Source organism: Agelaius tricolor, unplaced genomic scaffold, assembly GCF_023055355.1.
Source record: "Agelaius tricolor isolate 1412-34295 unplaced genomic scaffold, bAgeTri1.0.p SCAF_3, whole genome shotgun sequence".
Lineage (NCBI taxonomy): Eukaryota > Metazoa > Chordata > Aves > Passeriformes > Icteridae > Agelaius > Agelaius tricolor.
Window position 1 is genome coordinate 59,915,327 of NW_027269263.1, and position 25,242 is coordinate 59,940,568.

The window sequence follows — 25,242 nt, forward strand, 5'->3', positions numbered from 1 at the left end:
AGCCCAAGTGAGATCTCTTTAACCAATTTGTGAACCAGCAAAATAACTTCCTTATCTTTTATTCTGGTTATTGGGTATTTCAGTCTTGGACTTATTTTCTTTGCTTTTTTTGGAATAAAATGACAAGAAAGCAGGTTGAAGATTTCATTACAAGATTTTGAGTCTGTTTGAGACTTTGGCTGCTACACTCAAGCAAGAAAATATAAACTCAAAAACATTTGGAGTGTATTTAAATGAACCAGTATTGTTTGATGCTTCGGCAAGATGCTGAGAGGAATTATGGAAAACACAGGATTCATAATGCCCTACAAACTTTCTTAAATAATGCCAGAACTTGAAAGCTAATTTTACACTCTCTACCTTGGATAGAAAATCCCAGCACTAGATAATTCCTACTGAAAAAAACAAACCCACAACATTTGAGCATGAACTCTCATCCATGGGTAGGTATTTTCCTGAGGAAATATATCAGTGAGGTGAGAAGTGTACTTACATGATGAACTGGTTGGAGTATTTCTGTCAATAAATTCATTGAAATTTAATAGAAATTCAGTGTTGTTTTCTGATTTTTTAACATCGTTACAGTATTCTCTGAAAAACAACAAAACATCAGATTTCTCGTATTTTTTCCTTGTGCTACTAAAGCAGAACATTTAAAAGTCCAAGCAGGCTTGCACAAGGATTATGAAGTAGCTGGTACTGCTGTGTCAGTTGGCTGCCATGATTACCATATCAATTATTCAGACATCTGCAGGAAATAAAGTGTTCAAACACCTGCCTAAGCTTTTGTCAAGATTTGGATTGTAGGAAAACTGTATGCATGAAATAGGGAATAGATTCCCAGAAAAAAAAACTGAGGAGTAGAGTAGGACATATTGGGACATCATTGTCTGTACACTAAAAATATGCCCAGTGAATTTAAATTGCTTCTGGATTAACTTGCACTGGAAAGAACCTGGATTGCTGGTGAAGCACAGACACACTATGCTCAACTCAGGCCACATTTATAGGTTAAGGCCCTATCCTCTGAGAAGTTTTAAATGCAATTTTATTAGGGTACAAACCACATGAACATATAAACACTCTTTGTTTTGAGTGTCCCATCCCTTGTATAATGAAATAAAACAATATCATTGGGCAATTCACTGAATGCAGGCAAGCAATACAGAAGTCACTGGCATTTTGGAGGCAAATATTATAGATGAATGGCATTAAACAACTTTAATTAAAATGTAAAGTGTGTTTAGCAGTAAAGCAGGGGGCTCTCTTTTTAAAATGAGCTTTTATATGAATTCAGTTTTACACACAAAAGAAGTGTGTTCAAGTATTTCATATGACCAAGATATCTTATTAACCTTTATTTACCTTACCATAAGCCTGAGATACCACAGGCAGAATTTACCTTACTATACCAATATTCACATTTAAGCAGAGCTACATATCAAATAGATTTTGTTCTGTAGGACAGTAGGGACTTGCTGGAAGCTGTAATTGGTACAATTAATTCTCAATAAATTCAGTCTTTCAGAAAAATTAAATTGAAGAGCTAATTTAGGATACATTTTAAGACAGAAGACTTCACATAAATGAATCTATTAATTGAAATCGATCTATTAATTGAAATTTAAATGTCTACAGAAATTTATCAGATAAAAAAGAATGCAACAATTCTCAATTATCTTAACTGTACAGCATTTCCTTTCTTTATCATAACTATCTTTTAGAGGAACTCAATTTTTAGGAAGTCTTTATCATATCAGGTTTTCCTTGCAAACATAATTTTAAGAGGGAAATTAGAACTGCAGAATTTCACATTAAAAAACCAAAACCTCAGTAAACTAATGAATTTAATAAATTTTCAATGACTTAATAGTTTTTTGGTTCAATTAATTGAAAATTGACTAATATTTAAATAATAGAGAGCTTTGAAACCCTTTGTCTTGAAGTGGTCAGCATTATGAAACCTATTTTAAAAATAGTTGTAAAATCTTAGAAGTCAGAACCACAAGAAATGTGAAAAAGTTTTCCATTAAAATATCAATATCAGTTTTTGCAGTTCTCTGACTAGTAGCAGAAATCAGAGCCTGAAGATGCTATTTACATTCCAGCATGAAAAAAGATTGATAATTTTTTACCAAATGAAGCTTTATTGGTCAAATCAGTATTCTCCATGTGCCAATAATCAGATCAGATGCAGAAATAACACATTACTGGGAAATCCACCAACCTGGGTGCTAAAAAGGTATAGCCAGATTCATCAAAATGATCAAGCTTCAGGGTTTCTGTAACTAAAGAGATGAAAAGTAAACACCAAGTAAGTAAACTGGAATTTTTGCCATTGTTTCTCTTATCAAACTATTTGGCTAACTTTTGCATGCATCCATGAATTTTGAAATAAATGTTTTAGACACTTTCTCCCTAATGAATTTTAGGCTTCTCAGTATTTCACAGTATAGAGAAATTACTTGATTATTATATGCAATGTACAACTGGAAACAGTAAGGTAATATCTAACAGTTTATTTAAGACATTTAATTAGCATAGCATCATGAGATATTTTCAAATATCAAACAAATATCAAAAAATTGAAATGTTTTCACTAGAAGTAAACTCTGATACAAATAAATGATGCTGAATTTTTAGAACATGAAGAAAAATACTGCTAATATTTTCTGCAATGAAGTGTAAAAATCTCAATTGTAGTAGCATCACTGTAAATCCTACTAAAAAAAATGGCTTTAATAGATGCTATCACTGAACACTGATGGGACCAGACAAAGAAGAATTAGAGATCAGCAACATATTAAAATGTGCATGAAAACAGAAAAATACTTCACTTTTGTTTTGCCCTTTCTATTGCTATGGTACCCAATGATCATGAAGAGAATCCTGAGACGAGGAATACAGAGGAGAATATCCAGTAGGAATAGAAATATAAGTGAAAAATGTCAACTGCAGTAAACAGAAGGAAATTGAGCAACAAGAATATACTTGCCCTTTTTGGATGTCACTATCCATCAGAAAGAGAAAGCAGGGAAACAGAAAAAAACAGGGTAAAGCACAAGGGGTCACAAACCAATATTTTATTCAAACAGCCCCTTGAATAAAAATATTGCACATAGATTCAAAGGTTCAATTTACATACAGCTGTAGTCTGGAAAAAAAAAGACAAACATCTCTGAAGACTGAAGAATAGGTTCTTAGTTATTTCTCAGTACCTTCTATACACTGTGGCTATTTCAAGGGTCTGTTTTGCAGGTTTTATTGATACAAGTGCAAAAGCAGATGATCTAATTCATCAAGAGAATCACACTCTCTGCTTAAAAATTTAAAGTACTCCATATTGGAAAAAGTTACAAAATAAATCACTGAATATTAAAAGTTGCTCTATTCTTCTTCATATGTGGTAGCTGTGGTAGAAGAGAGTGACGTAGTGCTAACCAAGTTTTGTCCAAACTGACAATATCTATGCCTCTCTGAGTTTTTTTTGTGTTTTTCAAACTTTCTATTTAACTACATACTTTTTATAAATTTATCATAACACCTGGAAAAAGTTAAAAGGCTGTGATTGGTTCTATTTTGTGTATACCTAGACTACAGTTAAGCTACTCCTAACAAAAAAAAACCCCAAAAAACCCTTTGAATACTGACAAGTATAATTTTCAGCTATCACTTCAGAATCTGTAAATGGTTTGAAATCAGTCTAATATAAAACTACAATGCAAACATCCACTAAAACTAATTGTAAAATAAATAAAACCTAACTGCAACCCAAACCAAACAGGGATTTCACATCATTCTAGCAGAGATAATTTGATAAATATTATCCTGTAACTAAAATACAAAAAAAAAGGGTATACTCTTACAGTCTATATCACTATATTTTGCTAATAAAATAATAAAATTAAAAAAAATTATCCAGACCCTTTTTTTATCCAGACCCTTAAAATGACAGCAATAGAGGATACACAAAGCAATGATTCTATAGGCACAGAGCAAGGGGTAGGGGTTGTCAGTGGAACTGACATGTTCTGCACATATTCTATTTTTATAGAATATTTCTTGCACCTCAGAGGTTACAACAGGTTAGAATCATTGCTGAAGATTTTGGGTACATCATGGCAACATCACCGAATTCCACAAAATTTATAAATTTCAAACACTGCTTTTTAAGTGAATCTGAGACTTGGCAATACCAGACAAAACCAGGGAATCTTTACAGTACTTACATCTGGCTAGAATTATAGGTTCATCTATTTTGGCTTTAATATAATAAAAGCTGTATGATGGTAACACCAGTGCCAAACTGCAACAGAAATGAGACAAGTAAAGCAATTATGTTATTTGCAGCAGTTTTCTAGTTTCAGCTTCTTTGTGTTTTGAAAGTAATTAACAATTTTGTAATTTGGACTGTCATGAGATGAGACACACACACTGTGAAATACCAGCTTCACACTCAGGAATAGACACAAGTACATTTATGCCAGTCCTGATCGTCCCTGAGTTTATTTTCATTCTTATTTACATTTTTAAACACAAATGTATCTGCACTTTTTAGCAGATAAACAAGGAATTTCCAAATAACTGCAAAAAAAAAAAAAAGATTTTTGGATCTTCCTCTGACACACTTAACATTCCCAATATAACATGTCATGGTAATCACTGAATGCAAAAATATCACCTAGGACTGTACTGATTTGCACACATCATATAACCAGAGACTCTCACTAATAAAACAACCAACAATATTCTCCAGGAAATGCATCTGGCAATTCTTGCATTAACATCCATTGCATTCAGGATCCAAAAAAATATTTTCTTTAATCATGTAGTCACCACCAATAATTATTGAACATAGTTGTACAATAATATTTTAAGATTTTCCGAGCATTTGCAAAGTTTTCTTTTATATTAAACTTATTTTTGTTAAAAATGTAGGAATTATTTTTGCAGCTATATTCTACACATGTGTAGAAGAGTTCAGTTCTAAAAATGCATGTAAAGGACAGGAGATATGAGTAATCATTAAATAAGTAAGTATCATCAACTCCCAAGTAATATCCTTGATTTTTACACTTGGATTACATCCATGCAGAACTGCAACAGTTCCTAATGAAGAGCTGCAGAAATTACCATTAAAAATCTTGCACAGTTGACCCATAAATGAGCTGACCTTTAGTGACACATTTGCAATTTATACAGAATATAAGTGAGATTGCTGAATATTTAGTGAGAGCCTTCTACCAATTCTCCTCTAGGGAAATCAGTGGCAGTGTACCTGTCATTAACAGTTAATGCTAGCAGAATTTGCTAATTAAAATCTATAATTTTATGTTTAATAAGTTTTCTGCAAGGATACTCTGAGGATTTATTGCTATATCTCATGCCAGGAAGCTCAGGCAGAATTAAGAAGTCATGTAAATTTAATGTATTTCTCTAGTGATTGCTAGATGGCAGTCTGATAAAATCTTCCTTTTCTTACAGAGTATAGAGGCAGTTCAACAGAAAAATGGGATAGTGAATAGAAGATCCTAGGTTTATGTTCTGTTGTTAAAATGGATTTGTTTGGTTTTACACCCAAATTAATGTTTCCATTCTCAGTGACTGTACACCTGGGCAGAAGACAACAGAAATTGGAATCCAGCTTGTCTGAGGATTACTGTAATTCACCATAGCAAAAATAGCATTTTGGTCAAAATTTGACTCAATATTTATACCACTTAGTTTTGAACTAGAGTAGTTTAACTTTCCTGAGACTTGGAAAACCTTTTCTTGTTTTGGGTAATGTTAAGGAATATTTCAACATTCCTTCTAATGTTACAATGTTGTGTGCTTAAAAGAATTTGAAATAATATACACACCAGTGTCACCTTAGCCAGTATAAAAGATGTAATGCTAAAAATATTAACCAAAATTAACCAGAAGGACACTTAAATAAACAAAGGAAATCAGTGGGCAGAAATGAGTTACCTGTAATCAGTGCCATTCACAGCAGTCCATGTATATGTTCTGTTTCCTTTATCAATATACCTCTACAAAGAGATATTGGTGAAAAATGGAATTATTAAAGTAAGGAGCTTCAATAATTGTGACCTTTCTTTGAGAAATACTCTGTAAAATCAAGTACAAATCTTCTGTGTTTCTATTTATTATTTAGCTAAAATAATGGGTTGAGCTGCAACTCTTTTCCTTAAATATACTCCAAACTTACGTTTTGCAAAATAATCAACCATATAATTTTTATTGAACATAAGCAAACTTAAATTTAAATAAAATCAGAGAAACCTGACCTGTAATTTTCACATTAGCCAGACCTATACAAACCATTATCTGTGTGATTCAAATTTGATAGAAAATGTTTTCTCTTTTATGGATCATTTTGCACTTAAACTATGAAAAGATTTAAAAAAAAAAAAACCCTCAGTTATAAAAAGACTTTGTAGGTAGGTCTTTAAAAACAAAAACACCCAGAGCCAATCTTTTCAGGTCACAGCACCACTGCCTTAATGCATTTAAATTTGAATCATAACTACAGGCACAGTCTGGTAATTCTGACTGTATAGACACCCCCTGCTAAACTTAGCATGTGTTTCTAATCTAATTAGGAAGGTCCTGAATTCGGGAAAAAATGTAACATTGAAATAAATGTTTATTTTTAAAAAACTTAATACATTAGGATAATCTTTACCATTTGTTTTCTTGTGGTCTGAAAAATAGCATGATAGGCACAGCCCCACAGTTCCCCATAGATTTAATCATGGATCCACCTGGCTGACATTGTTTTACTCAGTTTTCCACTTTGAAAGCTGTAAGATTATGCCAGCTGCAACATATTATTACTTTAGCAATCAAATTTTTGTAAGTATGCCAGCAGTGAAGACTGTACAGCTGTTGCACTGCAACACTGCAAACATTGGTGAAAGGTACCACAGGTACACCTCCAGGTTCTTTCTTTCCCTATGGCAAAAGGATATTGAGAAAAATGACCATTTGGAAAGGAGGTGACTTGTATGACATTAATAAATTCAGACCCTCTCATTACCTGGCTGCTGCTTTTCAGTAAAGCATGACAGGAAAATAATGTAATAGTCATTTTTGAAAGACAATGAAAAAAAGATGAAAGAAAATGAAAAAAAAAAGAAAAGAAAATCAGAAAGAAGATGCATATAACAGTGTCTTGTACTCTGATACACTTTACATTTAAGGTAAAAAGATGGTTGAAGAGATTCCTATTGAAGCCTATTTACACTGAATGTGTACTTCAGGCTGAAATCAGCCACCTGAACCTAATGCTGGCAGTCCCTCCAAATCTGGCACAGTGTCATGGGTACCCCCACAGGAAAAAAACAGTGCCCAAGGTGGGAGGGGAGGGAAGAGAAGAACGGGGCTGTAATTAAATCCTGTTGCCACCAGCATTGCCACAGTGCTTGAAAGCAAATTGGCTGAGAGCTCCCTCCAAAGCAAACCCAGCAGGTAACACATCCTCACACCTCAGCTCCCATTTACCTTTGCCAACTTCCTCAGTGGGCACTCTGAGCCCATCCCATCCCCTTGATCACTGCCAAGGAACTCACACATGGTATTGCAGCTTTTGTGACCCTTCAGTTTTCACTACTGCCCACCCCTGCTGCCAAATGTGGCAATGCTTTTGTTCCTATGGCATCTTCTCTGTTACTTGGAAAGCCCCGGAGGCCTTGGGAGACTCCAGAGCACCCCACCCACATTTGCTACAAGTCCAGTCTCTATGCTGTAGTATGAAGTCATCTCCCAAGACACTGCTGGGGCCAGCTGCAACACAAAAGGAGAGCGATGCAAACTTAAACCAAAAAAGCAAAACAAAAAGAACATAAATTTTAAGCCCGAAGACTGCAACTGTCAGTTCAGAGCAACCGACCACATCAGCCCATTTTATAAGAAAATATATGAAGCTATCAAGTGCTAAGTGATGCATGGCTCATGCGTGGCCCGTGGTTTAAAGCAGCTTTTTTCTGGTTCTAGCAGCCTGGAGCTGGGAGCTGCAATGGCTGGAAGCAGTCATCATAGCCAGCCAGCTCTGGCTGCTCCTTTCTTCTCTCAGAGAGGTCTGGGTAGAGAAAGAAATCTTGGGCCATGGTGAAAGGGAAGGTGAGGATAATTAATTTCATTGGCATTGAGACATCTGGGATCAAAGGCTTGGGACATTTTATTCCAACACAGATTGTGGTCTGGGCTGTGTGCAACTGGCACATTCTCATGCACCCAGGGATGTTACATCCTCCCTCCTGCCCAGATACTGTAACTGACTTCAGCATTTGCAAGACTTCCCTCCCTCTTTCTTTGGGCAAAGAGTTGCAGGACCAACTGTTTCAGGTCTTCTGTAGAACAGAGCCTGAGAATTGTACAAACAGCCCGAAATCTCTTCAAAATGTTTGCCATTAATGCAATTTCTTGTACAACCACAATTGTATTACTGTATTTTTTGTGACCTTCTAACCCTTCCTCTTCCAACCACCTACACAGAGCCTTTTTCACCCACAGATCTGGAAAGGCACTCCTGAAACAAAACAGCATAAGTCTGAAAACGTCCCAGCATGGAGTCTCTTCCTTCAGTAGCAGTTTATCCTCAGCTCAGATGCCAGCAGGGCTTTGGACTCTGACAGTGGCTCAGGAACCACCCAGTTTCCCTTAAGGGAACAGACTGGTGCCATCCTAAACATCCTAAACAGCATGGGCTCCTGACACAGGTGAGGGGCAGAGCTGGCATCCACTGGGGCACAGCCTCTCTGCCCCAGAAAACACCTACCTGTGCACCATTGTCCAACACTGCAACCCTTCAGGAAAAAACACAAATGTTTCACAGGGCAGGATTTACCCAGAGATTGTAAAGCAGTATTGTAAAGCTTGGTTTTAGCATTTTACTGTAATAAGCATAAAACAGTAAAGGAGGCAAGGGCACTGCAAGGGCACAGCTCTCTATAAGAATATGGGAAGAGGGGAAAGTCAGTATGAATAAACTGCAAGCAATTCTTCTAATTATTGTTATGGTGAGTTTATATCTATGGGTTGCGCAGTGTCTGCTAAGTCATCAAATTAAATATCTTCAAACTGACTTATGGTCAGAGCAAAAGAGTTCCAAAAAGCCATTGTGGAGCTGTAACTGTGGGGCACACTCTGGCCAGAGCTGCTCCTTCAGCACACCAGTCATGATTTCTTCTCACTGAGGTCCCCATGAAGTAGAGCACCCATGTAATGACCCATATCAAATCTGAGTATTTCCTATTGCTAGAAAACGTCTGCTTATTAGAGAAAACAGTAGCAATGTTTTTCAGGAATAAGTATTTTGGACAAGAAAATAAAGAACTCAACAAGCTGTTCAGAAAGTACATGATATAACTGTAAGATGAATTTGCTTATCCCAAAGAGTCTTCATTTATGGCATAAAAATATTACTTTATTATTTTTTCTTACAACTTTCTTCCCATTCAACCGCAATATAAACTACCAAACCCATCCTCACACATCTCTGCAAGCAAATTAAGCACTTTGTTTTGGAATTCATGCACAGAAGTAGGCTGGGTCCATTTCCTGTTGAACAGAGTGTAAGACCTCATCAACAACTGCCTGATTAATGATGCACCAAAGAAACCAAGAAACAAAACAATTCTTTTTTTCCTGAGTACATTTTTTTTTTTTACTATAAGCTAGTAAAACTAGCAAATCTGGAGGGAAAAAATGTTACAAATTGTCATTACAAAATGAATATCACAGCATTTTACCATTTCACATTATTTTTCTGGTTTGGTTTGTTCCTGTAAATGTAACTCTTTGGGTTCCTATCTTACCTCATCTTGGGACTTGACCAGTGTTTCAAATGTTTTTTCTCCACTTTCTCCATCTATCATTTTTTTCCGAATCTATTGGCAAGGAAGAAAAGGAAAAAGTGAAATAAAGAGAAAAAAGTGTAGGTGTTGCATGTAACATGAATAATCATTCAAGTGATCAAAATATTTCTTAAAAACACAGAAAATTCCAATGCAAATGGAAGTCACAACTCTTAAAAAAACAAATTTTGTTTACAATTTTCAGATTTTTCCAATTAGAAGTTGTTTTATCCAAATATATACTCAGTCAGTAGAGTTCAGAAGCAACAATTCTGATATACCTTCAATTGCCAGAGCATGCCATAAAACTCCTTGATGCTGGGCACTGACAGAGAAAATGAATTCTGTGTGCATGAAAAGAAGTTTTGCCTAGCATTTCTTGTGCCTGCCAGCACAACTGTGTGATTTAGGTAGAAGCACTGATTCACAAAAAGACTTTTGTATCAGTTCAAGAGTAACTCCCCTCTGAAGCAGCCATTTCAAAGAAACTTAAGGCAGAATTAAACAGATACCAAGGCAGGCTGATTACCGTCAGTGTAAAAGAACAATTTCAGTGAAAAATATGTTAAAAATGTAAAATGTTTAAAAGCCTTTAATTTGATTTCAGAAAAATAACTAATTATCTTAAAAATTTATAACTTCTGAATATATTACAAAATCAGTAACTGAAAAATGTACAGAGGAATTAATTTGCTGTCTACACTTAACTTTGTTTCTCAGTTCTCTTTCTTGCCACAGGAAAAATCTTGCATTAATAGGGAAAAACTTTTAAAATATTTCAGCTAAATATTCTATTAAAAAGTTTTATGTTTTGAAAAATTTTTCTAGCTTCCTTTCCAGGAATTGGTATTTTAATGAAGAAGAACATAAGTAGCAATCATGGTGGTTTTCAAAATGAGAGGAATATAATACATTGCCCTTGCCTATAAATAATGCTGGGGTTTAATTTGTCTAAATATAACTTCTCTATATAAAGTCATCATCTTACCAAGTTTAAAATTCAGATTTATACTGAAAGAGATACCCATTCAAAATCTAGAACATTCATTGCTTTGCAGTTATGACATGGTGAAATACAAGCAGCAACAGGCACTAAGAAACCAGGTAATCTCACCTCAACTTTAATATCATTTTCCAATTCAGCATCTAGAAAATCCAGCGTAACAGGTTCCTGGGATTTAGGATTCTGAAGCAGAAGATATTAAATGATCAAATAATAAAGACAGAGTACTTTAATATCACAAACAACTCTAATCCCTTCATTTCAAATTAGCCTACTTTACTGGGTTTACTTACCCATCTATTTTAATCTCTTGTAGCATTACTAGTGGCCCTTTCTCATTTATTTTATTTTGTTGAATAGAGAGTTTAATTGAATAAGTGAAAATCAAATTAATACTAATTGCCAGTGTCTGTCCACAGCCTGTCATGTATGGGGCTCATGCTGAGGTGCTGCTCCCCCTTCCCCTTCTCCTGGTATGTCACAGACTGTACTGCCCTGGGAGGAAGCAGAGGGTATGGATCTCTCACTTGATGTCCTGCCTCCAAGAAAGGAGACAGAAATCTGGGAGGGTTTTCCACCCAACCAGTAAGCTGGGCAACTGTACTCTGCAATTTTAGCAAGAGTAAAATACAACACAGACTTGCTGAGGTGGGAATAGACTACGGTTCAAGATTCAAAAAGGCAGCAATTACAGCCAATTATTTGGGGTTTATAAAAAACAAACCCCACTTTTATTGCCAGCATTGCAGGACTTCCCTGAACACCTTGGAGTTTCAAAAGCATTTCTCTTGACATCAGTACTGTTATCTCAGCTCAGAAGATGGAAACCTGTAGCACAGAAATACTGAAACCCAAGCTTCCAGACCTAAGGAGCATTGATGATGTCAACCCTCAACTGTGGAGCACAGAGAACTTTGGTGACCTACATCTGTAGGAATGAACCCTGGCCCCACAGGAGTTCTGGAAGGCAACTGGAGCTCTGCTGAACTAAATTGGGCCACCCTCCAGCCTCTGCTCCTTTTCTCAGCTGCAGTATGCATTTACTTGGCCAGACCCATCTTCCATATGAGTTGTTGGAATCCAACTTTTTTCCTGGCAATTTTGCCTAAGCCCCATTGACTTTATATTGTGTGTGGTGTAAAAGTCATCCATCCTCATCACCCAGTAGTTATTTAATGCACCCCTAAAAGCAAGTGCATTTCTTTAGAACTAGGAGTATGGGGATATATTAACCATTTAAATCTGACAGTTTGGAGTAGAAAATGAAAAAGAACATAAAAATAAGGGATTTCAGTAATTTTGCTATACTGACATATAGACTAAAGTCCCTTCCTTCAAAATTACAATTATATTCCTCATATCTTAGCATTCTCTGGCAAAGCTAAATGACAAATGTACATGTGACTGTTCTATCAAGGAATGCAAGCATGTTTCATCACAAAACATGTATGTACTGGAAGCTAGTAATATCCTGAACAAATGGGAAAAGATGCCTTCATGTAACAGTCTGGAGTACTAAGAGCTTAACAACAGCCCTTATTTTCAAGATTGTAATATAGAATAGTTCCAGAAGACAAAATATTATTTCTTCCTTTTCTTGAGGACAAAATGTACATGTCTCTGACTATACAGAATCATTCTTGTTCTTAACAAGACTTACTGTCTGCTAAGATAAAAAACAATACTTTTATTCTCAGGAAGAGAATGTGTACTGAAAAGATTGCAGACAAAGATTCTGGGTGTTTCTTTAAAATATTTACTGAAAACTTCAGGAAAATTTTTGCATATCTATTTATATATGATTGATAAAACTAGCAACTTCAATATAATGGCATTAACGTATGCTCCCTACTAATTCAAAATTATTCAATTATTGCTATGCAGTTGTTTTTCCCTCCCAACAAATTCACACTCTCAAAATAAGTAACAAAAGGCCAAAATGTAAAAATAAATAAAAATTTATGTATCTTACATGCAATGGATAATGAATAGCATGGTCAAACCCAAACAGCATGCATGAAGGCATTGGCATGGCAGAGGAGGCATTTATGGAGTTCACATTCCATTCCAACACACAAAGGAACAGAGAAGAAAATAAATGGTAAAAAAAAAGAAAAAAATAATAAAGCCATCACATCAAATCAAGGTCAATACTCATTTCAAATGATAACCTGGGCTAGTCATAGTCAAGGAGTCCCAAAGTCAAAATAGAAAACTTTAATTCTGTTAAAATTCAAGTACGTATTAACTGTTCTTCTTTTTAAGATTTATATCAGTTCACATTTCTTATATGATACTTATTAATCACTTTTAATAGGCACATGTATAAATACATTCTTAGATGTGCCTGAGGCACAAAGACAACCACTAAGAGCTAGAACAGAAAATTCCTACACTGCTACTTTAAAAGGGAAGACTAATTCCCCTTTATGTCTCCTTCCCCCAAGAATGTTTTTACCAGTATTTGGGCTCCATAATTTTTATTTCCAAGGTTGCCATTTACTGGGGTTTATTCCAAGCCACGAAGAAACAAACTTACAGTTCAGTTTGTTCTTCTCTTTATCCAGTCATGCCTGTAACATGACTGGAATAAGCACACCACCACCACCACATTCAGCAGCACAACTTAACAAAACAGAACAGAAATAAATCACCAGCAATGAAGCATGCAAACAAAAGGATTGCAATCCATTTTCAGCAGGACAAATAAAGGCAAGGATCTATAATTTCAATGACAACTCATGAAGGAAACAAAGAAAGAAAGAACTGGTGCAGCAACATAAAAAAGTTAACTAAAACGTTGTTGTTGTGTGTTTTGGGAGGTCAGTTCTCACAAATTCTATGGATGACCTTTGCTGTGTTGCAGGAGCCTAATTCTTACTCATACCTGCAGTACTAGTGAAGAAAAAGGCTACTGGGCTTTTAAAAGAAGTGATGGAAAAAAGTCACAGAGGTAAACTCAGGAGCATCCGGAGTGGGTGGGAGCCCAGAGCTTTTCCAGTGCTGCCCTCCCTGGGCAGGCACTGCCTGGCAAACCCAGCAGCAGCCAGGCCACACCATGGCAAGCTGAGGAGCCAGGGCTGATAAGAAAACCAAGATTTTTTTATGATTCAGTGCTGATTTCTCCAGTGCACAAACAAAAAACTCAGCCCTGAGGTGGCCTTCTACACGTTATGAACACAGCCACCCAACACTTGCTGAAATCGCTGACCTGGATCAGGATTTTACACCATGTTTTACTGGTGCTGCTATGCAGGCCACAAGTTTTGCTTTACAGATTCCCATATGTACAAGAAATCAAACTTGATATACTGTGTTTAAGTTTACTATTTTTCTAGTTACATAGTTAATATATTCCTTTAGTGATTTTTAAGTTTTCATTAAGTGTTTTTTGCTCAGGAATGGCATTACATAAACATGACTAGTTACACTGTTCAGGCTAATGGCAGTTAATTCTGTGCAGCTAGGTCTGCTAAACTGAGAAAATCCCACATAAATTGCAAATAGAATATATTCCCTACTTTGACTTCCCCAGGAAAAAAGGAAAAAAAAAACCTGAACAACTCATCTTCTGTAATTTTATGCAGCATACACTGTACAATAAAACTTGGCAATAAAGTCACAAGAATTGTCTTCTGATCTTCTCTTGACTTTGGGTTTATGCAAGCAAAGCCAGCACAAGTAGTCTCTTTTTATTTCCAGTCTTCAAATTAATTTCAACATCTGAAGAAGAATTTTTACAGCACGACTCTAATTAGCACCTATTAGTAAAGCATCATAATTTAATGGAATGCCCTTCACTACAGCCAATAGCATGTTTTCTATTATTTAAACAGGAAAGGATGCAAGCTTCATGCTTTGGAAGCTGTTTGTCACAATAAACAGTTCTCTAGTTAGATTTTTCCTAGTAAGCAGGGCAGAAGCTTTCTAATTATATTTCCAGGTCTATGCATTCTAATGCACTAATCACCTCCATCCAAAGTTACCTGTACATGGGGTCTCCTTTTTCTCAATTTAACTTTTGGTATGCCCACACCAATTTGCTGAAGTAACAAAAAAGCAGTAATTTATATTTTTGCACTATTAGTTAATAGCCTACTTATAGAATGGAAATGTTTTCTCAACATCTGTGCTGTCCAGTGCATGTTTACTACTGCAAGCAGAGACTACCCCTCACTCTGATCTTGAGCTCTGAGCTCTCTTCCAGAATTAAACACAGTTTTAGGATAGGGAAACAAAAATCAGACATATGTTAATGTGAACAAAATTAACAGAGAGCTCTCCCTTCCACATATTCTGACAGAATAACATATAGAATGAGAATAGCTCACTATTTATTTACTTTTATATTTGATCCTAAAACCCAGCTCCTCTTAAGTTTCTTAAATAACCCTAAACAGTAAGAAAGAATATTGGACCTCACTGAATGCATATGGATTTTTAGGACTGTCTAAAATGGGTTTTGATCAGAATCATAGTAAAAATGAAGAGGAGGATTCTAATCTTTAGAATAGATTGAGAAATAGAATTATTTACTGCTTTCAAAATGTAATTAAGATTAAGCTTGTTAATACATGCTTAATGGACTCACTTCAGTGACTATGCTTGTTTGGTGGTGCATCCACCTGTTCTCTCCCATAATAGTGGGAAAAATATATCCACATATGCAGACACACATAAAGAAAATTAACAGTAAAACATAAAATTAAGTACTATAAAAAAGTAGCTAATTACACAAACATAGAAATGGTTTAACCTGTTTAAAGCTATATTAAGATGCATATTAAAAATTTTCTTGTTATGCTCTGGCATAATTTTCATATATTTCAGCAAATAAGAACATGATGGGAAAGGTCTAAATTATTTTAACATGCTTTTGAATTTGTTTGTTGACTTTTCTCAGTTGTGCAAACAACTTTACAAACTTCAGGACAATTTCTCAAAATATTAATTGTGTTGAACCAGTTGTGATTTGAGGAAAAAGATTTTCAGAAGGAAAGCAGAAGACATTCAAAAGAAAGAAGCATTGGAAGTGTAAGAAACCCTCACCTCTTCAAAGGTAAAGACGTAGTTATGTTTTATTTTACAACTACTGAAAAATTGCTGGCAAAGAGGGTTAAAATGATGTTTGTTAATAGGTCAACAGCTACTGGGAGGTTCAACTAAAATTAATATTACATGTTAAAGAAAGTCCATGAATTCTAAATACATCTGTCTTTGTCGAGTACCTTAGTTTTAAACTGTAGCTCTGGTATCAGTCTGAATAGCATGCACCACCCCACACAAACTGGGAGTGGGAAAGGCTAGTCTGTGCAACTGTTAATAACAACAATAACAATAATAATTCAAATGCTTCATCTTACATTTAGACATTGTTCTACAACACAACAATTATTACTCATAAAACATCCTGTTTTAAACATACTCTAAAGCAAAGTTTTGACCATTAAGGGAAAGCATCCCTGGACTGCCATATCCTTTTAAGAGGAAAACTACACAGAGAAACCATGAGATTTAGTATCCTAATAATCCACCTCAGTTTGCCTAGATTTAGTTGGGATGAGCTGAGTTTTAAAAAGAGGTTTTTATTCTTTAATGTTGTATGGCAACAGAACAGGATTACAGCACATCTGAGATGAACAGAGCCCATACCCATCAGTTTCTCCCAAGATTAGGTCTAGAATAAGACTATTGCATTGCTTCTTTTCACATTACTCTTATGAATGAAAAGAGTTTAATTTGCATACAAGGGAAAGATAAATAGGCCAATCACCATCACCTAATTACTAATAACCTCTAATTAAGAAAAGATTGGGTCAGTAATGATGCAGATTTTGGCCTCTGAAGAATTCACCAAAAAAAAAAATCAAAACTTCCATTTTTTAAGACATGAAAAACAAATGCAGATATCCAGAAACTGAAGTCCTGCTCAATTATGGAGACTATATAAAATCCTTCATTTCCATGGTTTTCCTCTATATTTTTGAAGTGTCTTTTAAAATAAATCAAAAGGGATATCTCATTAAAAGTTACAGTCAAGTTATTTTTTTTCTTCTTCAGAAGCACTTTTTTCTTTCTTGTGTTACACACTTGGCAAAAAATTTCAAATGTATTAATTACTGCACGGGGAAATTAATTCAAATATTCACAAAGCTGACTTCTCCCAGAATAAGAATTAAATTAATCACTAAAATATGTAGATGAATGCTTAATTTCTTCTTCTGTCTTTGACAATTAAAAAAGTTATTTTAACGTTGTCATTTATATAATATAACCTAAAGAATTCAAGAGACAAAGTTCACTGAAAAGAAGCAATTAAAATATGAGAATTTTCAAGAAGTCCACTAAAGAGAAGATTGTTTCACATGGAGAAACCTTTCATTAAAACCAAGATGAAAGTTCTGATTTTAGAAAAAAAAATACCATCCATTCCTGTTGAAATATCTCATCAATGTCAGGGAGGCAAGTTAAGAAGATACAGACAAAGTAGGATTCTCCACAAGGTAAGGATTACAGTTAATGGATAAAGGGACAAACTGAAATATTTGGTTTCTATTTTCCTGAAATTTGATTGAAGTTGTGTCCTAATCGTATTTAGAAAAAAGTATCATGTTTAAACAAGTTAATCTACTAAAAATCTAGTGTTCTGGGTAGGGGTGCTCAGCTAAATCCATCCCAACTCTGAGATCAGGTTTCAGTTCTGGTAAACAAAAAAACAACCACATAAATAAATACAACAATTCAAGTAAAATGCATTGTGTTTTCCTGCGATTTCTTTGGTTTTGCAAGTATGAAAATTTCAATATTTTAAATGAGAAAGCATCACAAAAAAAAAGGTGCACAAAAACTCAGATTGCTTCAAGATTCTTCACGATTATACTGTTTTCACAATGCTATTACAGCTACCACTGTAATAGCATTGTGAAATATTGTTTTAATATTACTATGTATATTAAAACACTTCACATGTATAAATATGCATTCAAAATATACATATTTTTTATTTTATCAATAAACAAATTCAATACAAGCCACAGCTGGTGGATTTGGATGAAGCCATATATGCATCGCAGATTTTCCTAAAACAGACAAAACTGAGAACTTTCACTATTGCTGTCTTGTGCCTTCTGATTTTTTCTGAAAATATCCCCTTAATACAGAGAAGTAAATTAGAAGATGTTTCATACCTTTGGTTGGAGATTTGGATGAAGTAGCACATACCCATTAGGATCAATTGCAAAATAGTATCCATTTGGACAAAGCTGAAAGAAAGAAATGAAGTTTAGCATTATATGGTTTTAAGTAATGAAGAAAGGGTAATTAATGGTTTTCAAGAAATGCTCACATTGTGGAAAACACACGCCTCAGGCATTATGAAGTATAAGATTACTAACACAGACAAGATAATTTCTTAATATTTACTCTTTTAGGATCATAGACTTGGAGAATGATTTAGGCTGATGAAACCTCTGAAGGTCAGCTGGTACAACCTCTCACTGAAAGCAAAAAAAATAAACTCCAACTTTAAAAATAAAGTCCAACTTCGAAGCTGGACTAGGTTTCAATTCTTTGAATACCTCCAGTGGAAATTCCACAATCTCAGGGAGGGGCACTCTGTTCTCCTTCTTCCTTCATTTCAGCTGGAATTTCCATTGCCACCCCTATGCTGGTAGCCTCTTTTTGAGGCAGTGTTAAGGTCCATTTTCTCCAGAATTCCCATTAGCTAACCCTTAGGCTCCTTCTTCAGCCCAAATGCATCTCAGGTTCTTCCTGTGTACCAGGTACTGCAGACCCTCAGCCAACTCAGCAGCTCTGCACTGGGCCTCAGAATATTTATTACACTGAGGAGATCAAATCTGGACAGTGGACTGATGCAGATGTTTTCTGCACAGCTGGTTTTCACTGCCAGGGCACACTGCTAACTTATGTGCTGTGTGTTCCCCACCACGACTCCCAAGTCCTTTCCTGCCCTTTGAGGCAGCCTGAGCTGTGGTGTGGGATTACTCCATTCTAAATCTAGGACTTTGCATCTGCCTTCAGTCAGACTTGTGATGCTCCTTTTCCTCCCCAGCTTTTGTTTTCCACAGCAGCAGTTATTTTCATAAAAATTCCACAGCTAGATGTCTACATAAATAAATCAATCACACTGAGTAGGATACAGACAGACACCTATATTAAAGAAATTTTCTATAAAGACCTGTCCTAGACAAATGCCAAATATTTTCAGCTGAAATGATCGTGCACTCTGCATTAAGGACTAAACATTTAACTAAAGAGCAGTGCCTTAAGATACAGGAAGATAATTACTTGTAATACATCCCCCATTGTAAAAGCTGACTTTTACACAGTGCACCCTGATGGACAAATCACACAGAAACAGATATATGGCTGGACAGAAAACCACCAGACAATGAACAACAACAGAAAAGAATATAGGAAAAGAAGCCTGGTGGTATTTTGACTCAAATCCAGTCATTGCAGCATGACTTATGAGAGAGCATGGACAGAAATCACATATTAAACATCCATTATGGGAAACCACCAGTGCAAGCAGCTTACCGTAAATCGGGGCGTCAGTTTCTTTATGTCCTCCAAAGAGACATCAACCCCCATTACTCCAAGAATCAGCTGATTCTGGTAAAATTCCAAAATGTTAGTATGTATTAGACATATTTACAATGCAGAATAACTGAAACAGTCAGTAAAATTTTATTTTTGCCTTCATGGTTTTTTTTGACAGATACATTTGAGAAGTTGCCTATTTAGTTATGTGTCTATTCTGAATATTTTAAATTATGTCAAAATGATTCAAAATAAAATTTAATAAATTTAGAATTTAGTATAGAGTAGGAAAATTATTTCTGAAGATTAATTCTTTCCTGGATGAATAAATAATATATGTAAGGACACAACAGCTGAAAGCAAAAATGATGCAATAATTTTGCCAATTATGCAGATACTAAACTACCAGCACCAGCACTGGGCTACTTTTCATGCTTAGGTTGGGTAGTTAGTAAGTGAGACCTCAAAACAATTAACTCTTTGGGCTATAGTATAAAGATGAATGAAAAATATTCCAACACAATAAAAAACCCCAGTGAGTAAAAGAATCATCAGCATTTGAAATCAGGGACTCAGGCAGTAGTATTATTTTGCATATATATATTTTTTTTTTTTTGCTACAGAAACGGAGGGCAGTCATTTACATGGTGTGACCTGAATCCCTTCTCCATATTAAATAAATTTGTAAAATTTGCTGGAGGAGGAATCTTTCAGCCTATAAATATATTCAGGCAGAGATACAAATTGAGCAGATTGGAGTTCTCTTCTTGCTCCTGTGTACTAGATCACATCTGTTTTATTTCTCAGAAAGACATCCTTTGATAATCAGTAGTCTGTCACTTTGAACAGGACTCAGACAATTCCATACATTGTCTTGTAGATAAGATTAAGCAACTTTTTTTTTTTTAAAGGAAGCTAAGAAAACTATTCTGAAAGTAAAGAAATGCCAAAACCTCATTGATTCATTCTATGTAATAGCTGAGAAACTGAATCAAATAATATTTGGTCTAAATTTCTATATATTTTGACCTGAATGGAGAACACCAAAAGTACAGTATTTACCACACACTGTTCAAGTATATTCCAGGTCTGTTTTTTGTTTTGTGAAGAGGACACAGATTCCATGTCAGACAGTAACAGGGATGGGCAATTTTATTTATTCAACACTTAGAATTTAATCTAAATATAGTGCTCTTTTCCAATATAATTACTAATTATGTACTAATTTATATTTTCTACATCACTGCCTTTTACCCTGAAATGTCATAGCCTCAGAGATTTGCTAGAAATTTATCTAGACATTATTTCTTAGAAAAGTCTAAATAATATCATCATCTACTTCCCATCTATTGAGCACTTAATGCATTCCCACTGCCACCAAGGCACAGGGAGAGACAGTGGAATGTCACACCCTGAAACTCAGAATGACAAAAAGAGTAAAAGAATGCACTGCATTTTCTTGCTCCCAGGAAGTGATCAGGTAAGTAGATATGATAGCTTTGTTTCTGATGTACAAGACAATTACACTGCAAAATACTCTATGGAAATACACATACTTCAAGGCATTTAACATTAAATTTAATTTATATTGCTGCTACTTTTTCTTTCTTTGAACGAAAAGCTTACGATTTTCCCATTTTGTTCCCTTGTTAGATTGAAGACAGGCAGCGTTCCTGTAATCACAAGGCCCAGCTCCTAAAAAATAAGCAGTAAAGAAGGGAGAAAAAGACTTTAGTTAAAAAGCAAATGTTAAGCCATGTTCTATTAGAACAATGGAAGAATGTGTGTAGCTAAGCAATTACTTTCAGTTTTTGTAAAAAACAATTACTTTCAATTTTGTAAGAGAAAGAAAATAATAATACTTCACTGACTTGATGAATAGAAAATTGAAATTTTTTTTGTTCATAATTAGTGGGATTAATATATTATTTTTTAAAAATATATGATGGTCAACAACTTAGGATATAGAAGTTTCAAAAAACCTAAATATTATGTAAACATATTTGCAGCTACAATATCCACTACACATGAAACTATGGATAACGGAGAGGAGAGGAGAGGAGAGGAGAGGAGAGGAGAGGAGAGGAGAGGGAAAGGGAAAGGGAAAGGGAAAAGGAAAGGAAAAAGGAAAGGAAAAAGGAAAGGAAAATTAAGCTTAGAAATAGTAAATTTCAATTTGTAGTGATGATGTTTGTGTTCCCAAGTCACCTTCAGTGTGATGGGGCCCTCCTCTCCTGGAAATGGCTGAATTCCTGCCTTCCCATGGGAAGCAGTGAATTAATTCTCTGTTTTGCTTTGTTTGTGGGCACAGCTTTTGTTTTCCTATTAAACTGTTTTTGTCTCAACCCACACATTTCCCCTTTGATTATCTCCCCAGCCCACCAGTGGGGGTTTGGTTGATGGCTGGGGTTAGACCACAGCAGGTATATAACATATACAGGAAAAAACAATAGAAAAATACAGCACAGAATTCCTCTACTTTTTCTATCATCACTGTTTTGGGTGGTGTGCAATAATGTCTATCATGGGCTTGGCAACATCAAAGTCTCCTCTGGTAGTGAGGCAACTGAGGCAGGGAATTTGCATTTATTTGGGAAGATACAAGAAATCTGGTTTTTCTTTAGTAACCTTCACAAATCATACTGAAAATAGGATCCAGAACACCTTATGTTCAGATAGCCAGGAAAGTTTAGTTTTCTACTCCAAACTGTCCATAGGCAGATTTCTACCTTTTTTTATGTGATTGTTTGGGTTTAATTTCAAACTTTTCCCCTTCATTTATGCTTACTCTCCTCCTATCTAGTTTATTGAGGAGTCATATCCCTTTTCTCCCTTTGTTTCATTTGAAAAAAAAAAAAAAAAAGCTAGAATACCATATGAATGCACTCTGGTGTAATCTGTTCTCTCTTTTCCCAGTCTAGTAGCACCTTTTTGAATTTTAAACCATCCTTCATGAACTCACATTTGTGTATCAAATGAAAGGTGATGATGAGGTCAGAGTTAGTAAACTTACAAGCAAAGTGAAATGGACTTTGTAGGAAAAGAAGAGAAATAGGGATGAATCAGTAGAGAAGACATTATTTAGAAGAAACATTGAAAAGAAACATAATGAAACAGGAGGGGGATGTAGTATGGGGGATAACACAATCTCCCCATTATTAAAAATAAAAAAAAGAGTAAAGGTAGAAAGGATAACAATTATGAATAAATTTTGCCTAACTGGTAAACCCAAAAGTATCTGGAAATTCTTGGATTATCTTGAAAATGAAGCCAGAGCAACACATAAATAGAATGTGAAGGGACAGGGCTAAAAAAGAGGTGTGAATTGCTACAAATACATCAAATTACTAAAGACAGTCTTGAAAGCCAGACTGAAATGAAAGTTCCTCTTCAGAATTTTATAAGCTGAATTTATGCTCTAATGTGGCCTTAGGTAATACACTTTGCATTACTTTAATCTTAGCCAAAAAACAGCCACTGGAAAGTAAGAACCAAATGATAGGAGTGAGTCCTTTAAGCCACAAGCAAGACAACTGTAAGCCCTACATGAGGAAATTATTTTAAGGAATTTAGGATAACAAACCACTGTGACAACATAGACACACTCCCTTGTACAATCAAGAATCAGGAAAAGGCTTCAGAGGGGGTTGGATACACCTATGCCTTTATGGTCTCAACTGTGATGGAAAAGTCCACAAATTTGAGGCTTTACTTCAGAACTTTACCTTGTTTTCCTACTTTATGTACATATAATTATGTGTATATCTATGTGTGTGTGTGTGTATGTACATACACAAATATATGTATATACAATTATACACTCACAAACACACGTGTAACACATGAAGGCAGAAAACCTTTTAGGAAAAATGAACCCCCTGAATATATAAAGTAACACAAGAGATGCCTTGCAGGTGTCACTTATTTTACTTGACTAAACAGATCTCTATTCCTAGTTACAACTTTATCTTTAGCTTTACAACAGGATATGTACAGAGCATAAGAACTTCTGTCATCACATCCTTTAGGTTTCCAGTAAGTACCTCAAAAATAACAAACAAAACGTGGTTAAGGAACTTCTGGACACTGAAATTTCAATGAAAAACTAGTTCCTCTGTGTCATGCTCAGTTATATTGACAGTAAAAATTATATGTTGATAAAAAAATAAAATTACAGGAATGCTGACTGACGGGAAGATGTGCATTTTGACATGACTTTAGATGGCTACGTGAGCTTGGACAAATACATGAGTCCAAATCACCACTTCGCAGTAATTTTTGCCCTGTTCCTCAGAAGCAGGTTATTCAGAGCAAGAGATTAGATTTCTGCTAACAATACTTTTCCTCCTGTAGTTTCCTGAGTATGTTTGTTTTACAACACCAAAGTGATAAATCCAGCACTAAGAAAGCTTTTCATATCTCTTTTTGTTTATATCCCCATGATTTACACTGTCCAATTAAAGGCTAAAGAAATCATTACCTTGAGCAAGCAAGCAATTAACAACAACTCAAGTTCAAAATTTGTGCAAATACTCAGTAATACTGACAGATTTCATTCTGCCTGGAATGTTCTTTCGAAGGAGAAAAAAAAAAGAGGAAAAACTAAGAATTCTAGGAATTCCTCCACACCAGAAATGACCTTTACTGCAGTAGGTGCAACAACAACAATGCAAAGCTATGCTCCTTCTTTTTTCTTCTTCTTTTTTTTTTTTCTTTCCTTAAGCTGAGAACAGCAGTAGCCTGTACTTCAAAGTCTGCAGAGAATAAGCTGTTTTTCTCTCCTAAATTTCAGGTCACTTAGAAGGACACTAGGTGCAAGTAAGACCAGCACATTATAAATAGATCTCTTCCTAGAGGCTGTTGTATTTATGGGTATAGATGTTAGAAACACAAGAACATCATGTTTGGAACTATAGGAAATTGGATTCTTGGGAAAGCAGACACACATAGTTACTGATTTTCTAAAATTCTTACTTTAGTAGAGATAAATACATATCATACCAGAGCATCCAGATAGACATTTGTCCATTGGACTTGTTTGGCTTGCTCTCCAGCTAAAACCATTGGTCTTCCCAAAACATCCAGATATTCCTGTTAAAAAGTGTAATGAACTCATCAGAAGGCAATTGTTAGATCAAAGAGCACAAGCACTATTAAAACAAACAATAATTAAATAATAAAAATTAAAATATCAGGGGAAAAAAGGAAATCAAAAATCACCATTACTACAGGAGGAGCATTTATTTACTTCTTAAAAATTGTACCACAAAATAACTCAGTCTCCAGTTTGCAGCATTTACTAAAAAGGTAATTCTTGTATTTCATTCCCAGTCACACAGACCTTACACACTCTTAACCACCACTCTTTTTCCACTAACTGAGAATTACAACTATTTTTATTTAATTGCTAATGACATAAAGAAATTGCAAGCAGATTACAGAACCGTCAACCCAGAAGAAAGAGTGGACAATGGAGGGTGAGTGGTGTAACATCTGGGTATGTTAAGCTCCTGCAGCAACAATTTCTGCAACTTCTATTGGAATAACAAAAATCAGAATTATAAAACCTCTTTTTCCTGTCTTTCTTCAGTTTGTGAATATGGCTAAAGCTGGTGATCTTATGAGATGTCAGGTTTCTGGACTTCTTTGGGAGTGGATGCCATCAAACTTTTTTCAGTCATCAACTTTTTCTACTTGTCTGATCTTATTAGAGATATGTCTTGCCAGACACTGTCTGGAAGAGTTTAACAGAATCAAAGGGTTCTTATTCAAGCCAAAAAAGGATTCTTATTTTCTGCCAAAAATTGTTATTCCTGG

General features: G+C 35.1%; 1 protein-coding gene across 3 annotated transcripts in view; it reads right to left on the minus strand.

Annotated features, from left to right (window-relative positions):
- Positions 1-25,242, minus strand: part of CACNA2D1 (calcium voltage-gated channel auxiliary subunit alpha2delta 1) — a 367,656-nt gene that overhangs the window by 28,105 nt on the left and 314,309 nt on the right. Inside the window, exons 15-25 of one of the 3 annotated variants that reach the window (XM_071424020.1) lie at positions 24,427-24,516; positions 21,052-21,120; positions 19,423-19,497; positions 18,051-18,125; positions 10,975-11,046; positions 9,822-9,893; positions 5,971-6,032; positions 4,230-4,306; positions 2,996-3,010; positions 2,228-2,288; positions 494-591 (exon numbers count right to left, since the gene is read on the minus strand). In XM_071424020.1, coding sequence (XP_071280121.1) covers positions 494-591; positions 2,228-2,288; positions 2,996-3,010; positions 4,230-4,306; positions 5,971-6,032; positions 9,822-9,893; positions 10,975-11,046; positions 18,051-18,125; positions 19,423-19,497; positions 21,052-21,120; positions 24,427-24,516 — 766 coding nt within the window. Of the gene's footprint in view, positions 1-493; positions 592-2,227; positions 2,289-2,995; positions 3,011-3,122; positions 3,155-4,229; positions 4,307-5,970; positions 6,033-9,821; positions 9,894-10,974; positions 11,047-18,050; positions 18,126-19,422; positions 19,498-21,051; positions 21,121-24,426; positions 24,517-25,242 lie in introns of those variants that run through there. The other 2 variants (XM_071424021.1, XM_071424022.1) reach the window with 2 other exon arrangements.